This window comes from Pseudoliparis swirei, chromosome 17, assembly GCF_029220125.1.
Source record: "Pseudoliparis swirei isolate HS2019 ecotype Mariana Trench chromosome 17, NWPU_hadal_v1, whole genome shotgun sequence".
NCBI classification, from domain to species: domain Eukaryota; kingdom Metazoa; phylum Chordata; class Actinopteri; order Perciformes; family Liparidae; genus Pseudoliparis; species Pseudoliparis swirei.
Window position 1 is genome coordinate 12940869 of NC_079404.1, and position 14403 is coordinate 12955271.

Genomic DNA, 14403 nt, shown 5'->3' on the forward strand with positions numbered 1-14403 from the left:
TGAAGAAGAGGGGCTCCCTTGCTTCGATAACCACGTTTATGTATTTGGGGAGTTGGAGGTGGAGAGTGTGTGAGCATGTGCCAGGGAATGCCTTCGGTGTTTTTGGCACCGGCACACAGCTGGTACAGCCGACAGCTCACCGGCCACCTGATTCATAATTTGCCCTGACAAGACTGAACACAGCCTGCCCACTAACTGCCAACTCTGGCTATGTGACTAAAGGAGAAAGAGTGAGATGGAGAAAAAAGACAAATAAGTGGAGTGAGGGGTGGAGCCGTTGGGGTCGGGAGCAGGATGAGAAGGTCCTTCGAGGCGAGGTGTTAATGAAGGGACTACGGCACTGGGGAGTGAAGCCATGTTACTCAACCACAAAGCTAATAAAGGAATAAAGGAGACTATGTTATTTATTCAGAAAACTCGAGCCCTGAGGTATTGTAATGTATCCATCCTCATAAAAGATAACCCCGTCAGGAGTGATAATGACTGGAATGGAGGACTCGGTCATTCAATTTACTGCCTGCACTCCACAGCTGTGGTCTTTTCTCTGAGATGGACGCCTTCGCTGTCGCTGTCTATTGAGTATTTGTGACCTGTCTTGTGAATCCTCTGTCACACAAAGTAACAGTAATATAAATAATGTGGGCCAAAGTATTTCATCTTGTTGCTGTTTTTAGAGTTAGATCCTGTGGTTGAAGCGTTTTGTGTCCTTTTTAATGTGCACATCGGTGTGCCATAAGAGTGCTGCTTGTCCTACAGAGTGATGACAGACCTCTGAGCATCAAAGCCAGCTGCTGAGTGTCTTAACTCACCAAACACCTACTGGCCTGCCCTCCTGATGAGCGCAGCTACTTTATGGAAGTGTGATTGCACTCATGAGAGCTGATACATGACCCCATCAATGGGATGCGTTTGTGCCAAAGAATTCCAACTTCAAAACATATATTTTGTTGATCTTGTGCATGTCTAACATGCTTATATATGAAGTGTGTGAGCATGCATGTGCATACTTTGAGTGTACATGCGTGATTGCTTTGCACGCCTATCTAAAAGTGGCCGTATCTCAGCAGACCATGACAATCGAATTAGGAGAATCCACCTAGATCACCTTTCATCTCTCAAAAGTCAATCTTTCCTGTTCACCCTCCTGGCTAGCCAGTAAGAAGAGAAAGAGAGAGAGGGAGGGAGGGAGAGAGAGCGCGCACCAGTGAACACACTCTTGGCGTTGTACATACGCCTTCATAATTCACATTTCACACTCGTCAAGATGCTTTTGATGTGATTCAAGTTTGAGAGTAAATTATTGGCAGCAAGCCAGATTCAAGAGCTGCTTTAGATTTATCAACGCTTTGTTCATTACGAGTTGGAGTGTCTTGATGAATTATTTTTTGGATACGGCCCGATACTAACTCTAGTCTCTGGATCAGGTATTGATGACAATGGGTCGATCTATACAATTATTTTTGTAGATACTTTAAAAATTATATACTGGAATGTTAAATCCTGTTTAAATTGTGACAATTTATTTGCTGCATTAAAAAAGGTTTTCAATTAAATTGTAATTTGTGTAAATTAAGATTACTGTCGACTTTATTATTCTAATAGTGAATAACAACTCGGTACATTTATATCCATCTATCTATTTGTTCTATTTGATTCTGTCAACTATTGACACCAGATATTCTCACATTATAGCAGCTAAAACCAAAGAATGTTTAGCATTTTTTCTTTAAAAAGTGAACGGAACCATTACTTTAAAGACCGATCCCTTAATTGACTTTTCATTTCGGCTTTCGCAGGGGGGTTATCTGCTAGATGAGCAAATCTTTGTAAAGAGTTGGAGGAATGTAGACATCAGCGTGCTGAGTGCGGTGAGCACAGAACAGCTCTTTATTCTCAGGGATCAACAGACAGTTTGGAGCACACATGCAGCATCCATCAAGTTGCCAGGCGTCAGCGCACATCTGTCAGGCAAACGTCTTCCCAGTCTTCTGTGTGGGATAACTGAAACATAATAGATGTGGCAGAACAGATGTTCTGTCCGCATGATCCACTTTACAGTGAAAGTACACATTCATAGAGCCTAAATACCTTCGAGCGGGACTCAAAGCCACAACAGAACCTCAGCATCTGCCACTGAAGAAACTACAGATACAGTACACACCATGAAAGACCCTTCAGTGTCTGCTTCTACTGCAGCCCTGTGCGTGTGTGTGTGTGTATGTGTGTGTATGTGTGTGTGTGCAATGCATTTGTTGAATCTGCTTGATGTTTACCTTTCCGATCAGTAATGTGGCTCCTGAGGCCTGACTGAGCAGAATGAAAGCTGTAAATAGCCCTTCAGGAGCCCAAGAGCCGGTAAAATACTCTCAGACGTCTTTGCGCGCACACACACACTCAGCATGTGCAGTGGAGGGCCTGAACTGCTCGTCTGAAAGCCACAGTTCAATGGAGAGGGAGTGTTTTGTTCATGCTGAGCAGAAATCTGACCTCCTTAGTGTGGACAGAAGTGTTCCAGTTGCGTTATTTTGGTCAGGGTGGTCTGCTTTCTCTCTCTCTCTCTCTCTCTCTCTCTCTCTTTCACTTCCGCAGTCTCTCTATCTTTGTTTAGGAGGTTGTTGTGAGCCCAGATGGTACTGCCTGGTTCTGGAGCTGGTCACTTTCTCCTCACAGTCTATCAGGCCTCGTTTCCGCACTGACGTTTCCCAGACAGCTCATCAGCTCCTCGTAGCTTTGCGGCTATACTCGCTACATACACTCCACCGTATACTTCTCCACACCGTCGCTCTCAGGCAGCTAACAGCACTGTCTCCTTTCAGTGACTGCTCCCCCCCCCTCCCCCTCCTGTGTGTTTCACGGCTGTCACGTCCATATGCCGTAGGGTCTGGAGGACGAGGAATGCTTCACTCTTCCGCAGCTTCTCAACCTGTTCAGTTCATTCATTCGGGGGAGTGCTTGCTTGTCGGATCAAATAGCATTATCAGTGTGTGATGGTGGTTAATGAGCATCCACGCTCGCTCTGTACAGGACCTCGGGCTTCTGATCATCCCATTGTTTCTACAGCAAGGAGTTTGGACGGCGTTGTGCCACCGATCCTCAATCAGCTGGCTTCTGCCTTCCCTGCCAGGCTAAAGCTGCTCAGGACAAATGGTCACGTGGTTTCACACCAGCGACACCGAATGACTGCATTGCAACAAATAAGCACCTTGCTAAGTCATATCAGTGTGAAATTAAAAAAGGATGGGGGGAGATGGGTTTACCTCCAGTTAAAATCCTGACTTGTTGGCCTTAAGTTCAGTCTGAATGAACTGTGCCTTGAGAATGAGCAAGACTCCTGAACATCCAGTTTGTCCTCGAGACGAAGGCTTGACATGTTCCAGTTTTAAATTGTCCTTTCTTGAATAACTGCATGTGTGAGTGTTACGGCAGGGAATTAAGTGTTTCATAAAAAATGCCTTTGATATTCTGCTAGCCATGTTTGTAAGCCTGAGTACATGCTTCTTACCTTCTTATTGCCACAGCCTATCAGTAAGTTTTGAATCACCAATTGTTTTGTGGCTGCAACCATGGGACTATTAAACTCACGCTTGGTTTGGGTGAAAAGCCACAAGAGAAACAGTAGTAGGCCTATACTCTTGTGATCATAATGTTATTTTGCTCTGTCTAGCTCTCAACTAAACACAATTGCCTTTCCCACGAGCACTGTTTGTGTTCATGGCAGTCGGTGTGCTTGTCGCTGCTCCTTGATACAGTATATTTAAACAGTCTTTACATATACGTGCAAGAACCAGAGCGCATGCGGATACTGTCTTTGTATCCGTGTGACTGTGTCTGTGGCAGGCCTTGGTTAGCCGGTATGTTTGCTTATCCTCTCTTTCGTCTTGGGGTTTCATTTCAAGTAATGTTGCTTAATTCGAACCAGGTCCCCCTCAGCCCAGGGACCCCAGCAGCTGGCAGAAATAAACATAATGAGTTTTTCAGAATTGAGCAGCGCTCGGAGCTCCTTTGAATTATCGAGATGTGGAACTGTGCAGCATAGCTTCTGCGTGTCCACCCGAGGGAAGGTGCACCAGGAAGGACTCCCATGCATCAAGCAGCTTGAGATGGAAGGTGAAGAGGGATTAGATCGTGATGTCAGAAAGTCACTGCTCTCCAGGAAGTGTGTCAGCACTGGGAATCCTCGCAGTGGTTCTAGAGGATGGAATGGGATCGACTGTAACCTTTGGAGGTGTAAATCATTCACCGTGGAACTGAGAATGACACCTAATAATGTTCTACCTCTGAAGTACTGTAATGTGAAAACCCACCCAAAGTCAGTACTACAAAACATCTGTCTATGAAAGGAGTGACGTGCCTTTGCTGCTGTGCCAAAAGCCATTGCCTAGACTCCTTTGATTGTAAAACAAAGAACCTATAGCAGTGTCTGATATTGTAGCTAACAAACAGCAGATTTTTCTTTGAGGCTTCCACACCACATATTACTTTGGGACTCCACACTCCTGATTTTATGCACATCTAGAGTCCATACTCTTTACTTTAGTTCTAGGTTCACCTTGATTTGTTCATCCAAATCTCTCTCTCTCTCTCTTTCTCTCTCTGTGTGTATGTGTACAAAAATTATTTCCTGGTCAAAACTGATGCGAATCCCAGCTTCTTTCCATCAGCCAGATGAACAGAGCATCCGTACAGACAGGGGAGTAACTTGGCAGGTTTCCCCAGAGACAGAATACTCCCATGGGTCAACAGACATCCTCAGATGGGTCAAAAAACAGGAGCGTTCACACTATATATAGGCAATAAAGCCAAGTGTCCACTTTATGAGGAACCTTTCCTTTGTTTAAGCAAAAGGCATGCTTAAGACAATATATTTCCTCAATGCATTTCCAGTTGATATAGCAGTTGAAGATCATGTCAACATACACAAGTTATCATTCCTTGTAACAAATGAGTCACAGTGGAAACGTTATTACCTCTGCAATTTTTAAGGACCTGATTTTCACCTGGGCAATTTCCAGGACAAACTTAGCATGGTTTCAGTTGCAAAAGGCCAAAGGAAAAGGTCAGAATATGTCATAAACTGTGTGGATTCTGACAAGCTACAACAGCATAGGCTGCTGGTGGCATTTGAGCATTGCCTAATGTCACGGCATGGCTGAACAGGTGCATGGCCAATTTGGTTTACCAGATCTCAGCGAACAAAACAGTCGACTCCAGAGTACATACGGAAACTATGTCATGTCTCTTATTACAGGTTAAAGCAAGAACTCATTCCAGGAGGAGAAAAGTGTGGTTTCACTTTTTTTTTAACATCAAAGTCATTTCCCCACATATTCCCCCTGCTGGCGCTCACTTTAACCATCTCCCCTTTTTCGTCTTTTATCTTTCTCCTTTTCAATGTTCTCTGTGTGTCATCCGCAATGACCACCCTGGAGATAAGACATTGGAAATACAGGATTGTGTGAGTGGGTGTATGCGTTAGTGCCTATCTGCGTAAGCACCTGTAATGAGCACCACATGTGTGGAGCGGAGCCCGGCCTAATGAAGCCCAGTCCATTATTTATTTCCCGAGGCCCTGTCGCTTGGCCTGTCAAAGCACCTGTGTACACGCACAACCACGCACACTCACACACACACACACACACACACACACACACACACACACACACACACACACACACACACACACACACACACACACACTCTCACACCATCTGTCTATAATGACCGTTCTCATTCGTACTGCATAGCACTACAGTCCCTAGAGTGGTCATTAGACTAGAGAAGGAGAGAGTGACTGAGCGAGAGAGACCAGTGCTTTCGGCATAGATTTGGAACCAGTTTTTTGGGTTTCAGGGTTGGGTGGGGGGTCAGGGGAAGGTGGCCTCATACTGCTTAGAACGCGCAGAAACACAGAGAAACACTTGCATGCTTTGACTTTGTTTTTCCCCTCTGTCAAGATAATACAATCTGCTACTGAGGTTAAATATACATCTCCCACAGTCTTTTGCAGTAACAAAGGAGTCTGTCAGTAGAGGTAACTGAGGCGACATTTAAAGTTCTCAAATACATGACACTTTAAGAATAACTATTGCCAGCCATTAGATGTTGGTTATTTTGCAAGTTCCCAGTAGTACATTTAAATCCTCTCTCTTTTCAACTATTTAGTCTCTTCTTTTGCAGCAATGGCCAGCTCTCAGCAGGGGGCCTGCTCCCATTATATCCACAGCACTTAGCTTTCTGGCCTTGTGGCCCTACCCAAATCCCCTCCGCCAGCTCCTGCTAATCCTCACCAATAGTAGGACAGGGCAGACAGAGAAAGAGATGGGGGTCGTGGGTGTTGGTGGGAGAGGGCTGGAATAGAAAGACAAACAGGCAGCTCAAATGTGTCTTCCATTTTAATAGGACCTGATATTTCCCAGTGGAATTAGAACTGAGTGTGAACGTCCCTCCAACACAACCTTTCTGATTCCACCCTTCAATATATGTTACATGTAACATCTACAGAAGTCTGAAGTGTTTGATGGTATGTGCTGCAAAGCTCCAGATAAGATTTTGACTCAGGCCTCAGTAGAAAAAGATGCATTTGTGCCACCGTGACCTTTGGCCTTCAGGTGAAGGTTCAAAGGGAGAATATAAATTAATTATTCATATATCTTTGTGTGTCTTTGCAGGGAGCTGAATGGGAATAACCTCACACGCATCACCAAGAGTGACTTCGCTGGACTCAAGTACATCCGAGTTTTGTAAGTGCTTCATGTTCATGTGTGATGATGAGATGTTTGTATTTGTATCCGTGGTGCATGCTCATCTCTGAGTTGATACTCATGCTTACCTGAGCTCTATCCAACCTTTGATCACACAAGTTGTGCAGCCTCGCTGCTCAGATTAGCATAAACCCAGTGAAGTGGGGATGCTTCAGTCAAGAGTCCTACTCCAGAGTACATTAAGCTACTGAGTGACCGCAGCTCGCGAAGTAATGGACTTCTCTCACCGTATTCTGTATATTGTAGTAGCAATTATTGTCCTCAGACACGCGCACACACATTTACACGCAAACTCACTTGCCCTCTGTTCCCACACATCAACATGTAATGTGTATACAAGCACCAGTCCTAAATAGGTTCTCAACACAGTGAACATATTCAGGTGAAGCCATTGACTCCCTCTGTGTTTAAATTAAACAGCACTTTAAACAGCACAGGTATTAAAGTAGTTGTAAAAGTGTCAATTTGTGTGCATGTGAGCGCACACACATGGGAGTACTGCTATAGGTGTTACAAACACCGCCAGAGGGGATGCTGTGTAGACCTGAACATGTTTTCAATGTAACACAAGCTGCACATAATTCCTATTACCGAGCAAAGCCTGAATATTTTCAAGCCTCATCGTTCTGGGCGCCCATCCCCCCCGTCTGTTCATTGTCCCCTCTCGTCTTCCTATGGATGCCCCCTTTCGTGCACCACCTTATACTCCTACGTGGAGGTTAAATGCCTTCATGTTGGCAGCTTGTCACCGGCAAGTAAGAAGGAAACCACTCCTTGCAGGGGTACTGAAGACAGCGCTGGACCCCCCTTGCTGTAAAGCCTCTGTGTCCCTCACAGCCTCCACTGGGCGACACATGACACACTCACTTGACACACACTGCTCACTCTCTGAAACTATAACTATAACTATAACTATATACATGATTAGCATGGTGTAGGTGCATGACATGTCTGTGTGAAGTCTGTTTCTGTGTACTGGGGGTCAACCTCTGCAAGGCAAACGCATTAAGTCTAACAGCGGGTTGACCTCTGACCCCTGGGCAACCCCCAGAAGGAGCAAAACAGGAACCGAGGTTTGTCTTTACAGTCAGCTGCCATCTATCCTGTCTGTCTAAAATCAACACAGCTGATTTACAGCCATTTGTCTGGCTCTGAGTACTTGGCTGGTCTACGTGTGTGTCTAATTTCTGTGTCTCTGTGTCTCTTTGTGTGTCTGTGTCTGTGTATGTGAGAGAGAGAGACAAATAAAGGAAAAGCAATACAACAGAGGTACAATTGAAAAGTAGGAAGAAAGATATAGAAAAAAGCTTCATGACTTCAGACTGTATATATAAAAAAGTTTTCTCAATTCAATAATATTCATCATTATTTTATTCACTTTCATCTAAATTCATGAGAAAGAGATCGGAGGTGAATTGCACTTTTCCCTCTCTATTTGTGGAGTGCGAGCAGTGATTAGCATTTATATTCGATGGGGAGGAAGCCCAGACTGCTGAGTTTCAGCGGCCTCACAGGAGACATGAGAGGTTGCCTTCAACACAGAACAGTTGTATACGTAATGAAGGGAAGCTCTTGTTGCGTATAAAGCTGCTGGACATTTTTCTCTCCTTCCTGGCCTTGTGTTATTATAACACTTTCAAAACCATCCAAACCTTTTTTTTGTGCATTAGCTTTGGCAATGCAGGGGAGGAAAGGATGTGTTCCTGCTTGTGTGTGTGTGTGTGTTGACTGTATGTTGTGTGCATCCATGTGTGTATGACTAACTTCCTTGATCTCCTGCCTGCAACTTTGATACTCTCCAACTATGCTATCCGACTCGTACACATAAACACACAGCCTACTTTCCCTTGCTTGTGCCAATTGTAAAAACCTTGGAGACCACCTCAGTTTCCCCTTTCACACTTTCTGACCCCTTGCCTACCTTTCGTCTCATCTCCACTCAGCCACGACACTCGGTGGACCACACCAGATCCTGGACCCGCACTCTCTGAGCCACCTTAGACACTTTCCTGGCTGCTATTCCTGCTTCTTTTGCCAATGTTCCACACTGTGCCCTCAGTCCTGAGTGTGTGAGTGTGTGTGCGTGTGGGTGTGTGTGTGTGTGTAATATACTGCACCCAGCTTAAATATACATACGGCAAGAAGGCCCGCCACCCAAAGCCTCCTTTACTTTGTTAAAGCCGAAGTGACCTTTAACAGACTCATAAAAAAGTCAAAGGCACACTGTATCACGTCGTTTCTGAGGCTCTCTTTCTGTCCTCTCTGCAGGCAGCTGATGGAGAATCAGATTACTGTGATCGAGCGTGGGGCTTTTGACGACATGAAGGAGATGGAGAGACTGTGAGTACCACCCAGAGTTGTCAGTAGATGGCCTAAGCAGAAATAATACGTTTTTATTTCTTTTTTAACTTCAAATAAAAATTCCTCTCCTGATCTGTATTCAATATTTTGTATCGGTTTAATGAGACTAACAGGAGGAACGGGCCATGAATCGTATATCAAGTGTGATGCGCTTCCCCGTCATTTTATCATGGTCAGATGGTGCTGAGAGGGTACTGCGTAGACTATGAGTATTTTTGTATTAGCTTTGTCTGACAGGAATGCCCTCAGTGGGATATGTGTGCTTTAAGAGGCCTCCCCCACTGCAGACCCTGGCTCATCTGGACAGCACCGGGACTCCTCGACAGATTGTAAACCGGCTGGGAAAATAGAGAGAAACACAGCCGACCACACCTCAACCAGCTCATTAGCAAATCAATGGTGCTACCCACATGGAAACCTGCACAGCAGATGACTTTATGGACACATGCCGTCACGCACACATTGTGGTTATTTTGACTTTCCCCCAATCTGAAACCCACATTACCAATTTACCTTACCAAACTCCAGGCCATGTACAGCTCCCCTCCTCTCCTCCTCCATATTCAGCTGATCCTGAGCATGTATCCATGTGCCAGACCAATGTGGATATTAGGCGGCTTGTTTCTCTAATGTTTAAAAGCCGCGACCTCACCAGCAGGTACAGTTCAGTTTGAACGGAGCGGCAGCAGACCATTAATGCCCATTACACACTAAATCTCCACCTCAGCTGGCAAAGCACTCTTCTCAGTGTATACAGTGAGTGGCTCGGGTCCAACATCTGTCTGAATATGTCCGAAGGAATGGCAGCTGCCTGCCTTTCAGATTTGCATCCTCTCTGTGCCACAGCCGCTGCATTCACTCCCATGTGCCTCCATTGGGCCATTCAGGAAGAAGAGAGTTGTGGTTTCCAACAGATTAGCAACAGTCTGTTCCTCATTGACTTAAATGTTGTATTTGCATAAAGCCTGCCAGTCTTGGACCTTAGTTGTTTGACATGGAGTCGGTTGCCAACCACCATTCCTGTCAGTGCTTCCTTGGGCTTGAATAGGCTTATCCATTTCTCTTGATTTTATTTGGAAACATCTTGTTTTGATAGTTCGGCTCAGATAAAATCTCTTCATGCTCATATAACTGGTGGATGTAATTCACTTGTTTGAATGGGAATCTTGCTATTCTGTTACTCTGGGAAAGTCGGCAGAGCGCTGAATTCTACTCGGCGCAGCGTCGTAATTTAACTGTGCAGAGATAATTCATGGCGCTGTCTCTGAGTAGAAGTTTAATTCCACTGAACTTTCAGTTGGATATTTATGTGACATTAATAGTGCACTGAAACACAATAGCCTGTGGCTAAACCGATTCTATGGCAGCTAGCAGAAATTATTCACAGCCTACACAAGGGCACGCATGCACACACACACACACACACACACACACACACACACACACACACACACACACACTGGTTGATCATATGTTTTCCCTGCCGCAGGCGGCTGAACCGTAATCAACTGCAGCAGTTTCCTGAGTTGCTGTTTCAGAAGAACCCTGCCCTCTCTCGACTGTAAGTAAATTAACTTTTTTACTTCAACTGAGCACACAACTTTTCCTTTTCTGTGAGTGCACACGTCGCCTCTCCTTGCCTTTGTCTTATTATGCAAGCCCCCAACGGTGCTCGGAGATCGTGTGTGCTAAAACAATATACTGCACAGCATGATCTCAACAAGTCTGATGAACGTTGACTTCGGTTTGGTTTCTACACAATAAAAGAACAGTTATGCTTCAATTGCACAGGTCTTATTAGCATTCAGACTTATTAGGTGAAGTGTGTGACGTGTACACTGATATGTCCACTCTACTTGCTGTCTACAACATGACCTGTATGAGTGGAAATCTGAGTTATTTGCACTTTGTGCAAAGTCATCTGACATTTCTCTGTGCTCTGTCTGTGAGATAATCCACTGGTGACAGAGAGTTGGTGTGACATTAGGACTAGAACTGAGGGACACATTAGACTAGGATGTCTGTGTAACCTAATGAGGTTGTTTTATGTCACAGGAGAAGTCCCCAAAGCTCACTCTGCCAGTAGACTCATATACCTCCATCATATATTGAGATGTGTCATCATCTCCACTTGTTAAGGCCAATCCACTGTCTCACACCCACACATCATTTCGCCCACGTACCCCATGCACTGAGGACATTCCACAGCGATGCTAAATTCATATCCCCATCTGCAACAAGGCTCACTGTTTTTTTCCGTTCGTTCTTCTGGATAATCAGTGTCCTTGTTGCGAGCTGATCATTCACTTTCCATTATTCCAGTTCAGATTACCTGGAGCATCTGGGAATAATGAAACAAATGGGATGTGGAAAAATGATTTCCCTCGCTTCAATCCACAAAGTGGTACGACCAACCTGTGATCTTGGCCTCAGCCCTCCATCTGTTTATCCTGTGCTTGATGTTGAACACCATCTTGAATCTATCTGTCACTTCCTCACGTCACTGATCGTTATGCCAAAGCCAACCTCTGGGCTTGAGGGCCAAGCCTCATCCTTTGGGGTCAAGGCTATCCTGCTTGTGGCTCACTCACACGTAGCTGGAACAGACACAGAGCAGACCGAGGCCTTCCAGACCAGCGGATGGCCTTGAACGAGTGTGATTAGTCCATCTGGAGCAGTGGGCTCTGCCAACAGCCAGAGGATTGGGCTCACACAGCTCCCCTGTTTCATCCAATCTAACTTCACGCTCATTATTCTAAACCTCGCGCTGGCTTCTCCGCCGCGTTCTGGAGAATGACACTTTGTTTAACGTTGCTTAATCGATTTGCTATGTGTCTGTGCATACACCCTCATTTGTGCTTTATCCTTGGCTGGATAATAAGGAAATGTAATGGATCTTAAAGCTTTTCAGGTGTGGAAATGCCATTCATTCTTCAACAGTTAAAGCAAATGTACAATCCAGGGCCACGGAACTTATAATAATTCAATCGTTAGGTCTCTGTGTTCGAATGACAGTTGATACTTTGAGAATGACTTCTAGTGCTTGTTAAAAATTAGGTCTAGTGGCGTGGGATCAGGACCAGCAGGAGAAGACAATGTTTTTTCCTAATGTGTTTCTTAACTCCAGAGTGGTGTGTCTGGGCCACACCGTAGGTTCTGGTTCCAGTCTGATGCGGTTAGGTTACAGCCTCGTCTCGCACCCGCCTGCAGCTTTTAATGGACTTAAAAGGTTCTCAGCTCCCAGAGGAAGAGCTGCGCGCTATTTCATCTGCGTATGTGTGTGTGCACGTGCGTGAGGATGACAGAGAAAGACACAAAGAGAAAGAGAGTCTATGGTTGCGTGCATGCATGCATGTGTGCGTTTGTGCGTGCGTGTGTGTGTGTGTGTCTTTGCACTTGCTCAAAGTGCTCACCAGGGCTTGTTAGAGTCGGCCTTTATGATCCTAACAAGAGAGGTTAACGTGAAAGCCCACTGCCCTCAGGTGGAGCGCTAACCCAGATGGTTTCTCTTCTCTTGGACGCAGGATTAATTGCCCCGTTACCCTTTTTCGAGACTTTTTACACTCTTGCTCTGAGTCTTTTCGACTCCCCTCTTTTTGCTCATTCTGAAGTAAGGGGTTTGAGGAAAGGCTTTGTATAACAAAGTGGCTTTTTGTCATAGACATCCCGCAGAGAGGACCCACAGGATGAAGGACATAGGGGATGGAGGTGGGAGGGGAAACTGATGAGATTGTTACTCTCATTAAACTTTTGAGGAAAAGCTAGCCGCGTTGATACAAGGCTGTTGGTTAAGTGAGCAGAGGACTGTTGATTTGTGGGGAGTTTTCATTTGCTCCCATGCAGTCATTACACTAACGGGGTAATGAGTTTCCACTACAAAGAGATGATAGAGAATTAATGCGAGTGTTCTTGCTATAAAATGGATTGAACCCATACTTTATTTATTCAGAAATAATAACTTATTAATGATAATAAATAATAACCGTTGCAATAATTCTGCCAAAGTTCAAACCTCAGTATGTATGTCTCGTTTCATGCAGCGCAAATATTTTATAGTTACGTGTTGTGCTTTCTGTTCTGAGAGTCTACCTTTTTTTCTTTTTGTATCCATGCCCCCACTTCTCTGTCTCTTCCAAGACCTGAGAGATACCAGTAACAATGATGCAGAGGAGAGATAATTGGAATTGATGAGCGATAGTTAGAGTTAGTTAAAGCTGCCTGTGATGGATGGCATCAACGAGGAGGCATGGGAACGGCAGCGCAGAGGTGAGAGGTGCTTGGCGGAACATGGGTGAACAATAACAGTGAAAATGGAGTTGCATTCATCACTGCTAATGACCTGTTGCCCCCAGCCCACCACCCCTGACTTCTCCTCATCCCACTTCCACTGCACTTCAGATCTGTAATCTACTCATCCATGTCTGTAATTAGTGTATTTTCGCAGTGGGAGAGCAGGAGGAAGGAAGGACCGCGGGATGGAGGAAGAACAGAGGGATAGGTGAGCGGAGTTGGAGGAGTGCAGAGCAGTTAGCCTGATGGCAGGCCCCCAGGGAATAACATCTGGTTTGCGCTCAGGATGGGGGGTTGAGGGAGATGGAGGAGAAGGGGTATTTGCGTTTTCGTGTTTACTGTGTTGCTTGTTGCCGCCACAAACAAACGCTGGCAACAACACAGGCTTGTTTGAAGAGGCGTTGCTTTCATTAATGGCTAATGTGCAGCATGCAAGTGGTCGGTCGGGTGAGGGGACGGCTAAGTGAGGTTCTCTCTTGTGTATCTCCCCGGGTGGTATGGAGGAGGGAAGGGTGTGGCAGTACCTACACTACAGGGGAGCCGAGGAAACCCTGGCAAACGAGTGGAGAGGGGATCTCACTCTTCTTTAAGATCTTTAATTTTTTTGTTAATTTTTTTGTATGCTGATATACACAAACCACAAACAAACACGCCGAAATACTGGCTGGCTAACACAAATACATATGCGCACACTCATAAGAGAGTGAGGGAAAATGTAAATAACACTAATTAGGCACAAACACACAAAGAATACCACTATAATTACATCTCTGTGTGCTAATGTGTGGATGGCAGAGACGCGTGAGGGATTACGTTCTTTATATTGCTTTGACTGTAGATAAAAGAGCGGCTTCAACTATGTGTTGATGCAGAACTGCCTGTTCTGTGTTTGTGTTGGAGGGATGCTGGGTTTTCTGTTTGTTGATCGCTTGATGCTTAGGGAACGGTAGCTCAGTCTGAGAAGAAAGAAGTGTTTGTGAGGTCTAGAATG

At 45.2% G+C, this 14403-nt stretch overlaps 1 protein-coding gene across 2 annotated transcripts in view; it reads left to right on the top strand.

Annotated features, from left to right (window-relative positions):
- slit1a (slit homolog 1a (Drosophila)) overlaps nt 1–14403 on the top strand; it is an 87472-nt gene that overhangs the window by 3239 nt on the left and 69830 nt on the right. For both annotated transcript variants that reach the window (XM_056435347.1, XM_056435348.1), the window contains exons 2-4: nt 6669–6740; nt 9030–9101; nt 10612–10683. In XM_056435347.1, the coding sequence (XP_056291322.1) occupies nt 6669–6740; nt 9030–9101; nt 10612–10683 (216 nt within the window). The remainder of the gene's footprint in view (nt 1–6668; nt 6741–9029; nt 9102–10611; nt 10684–14403) is intronic.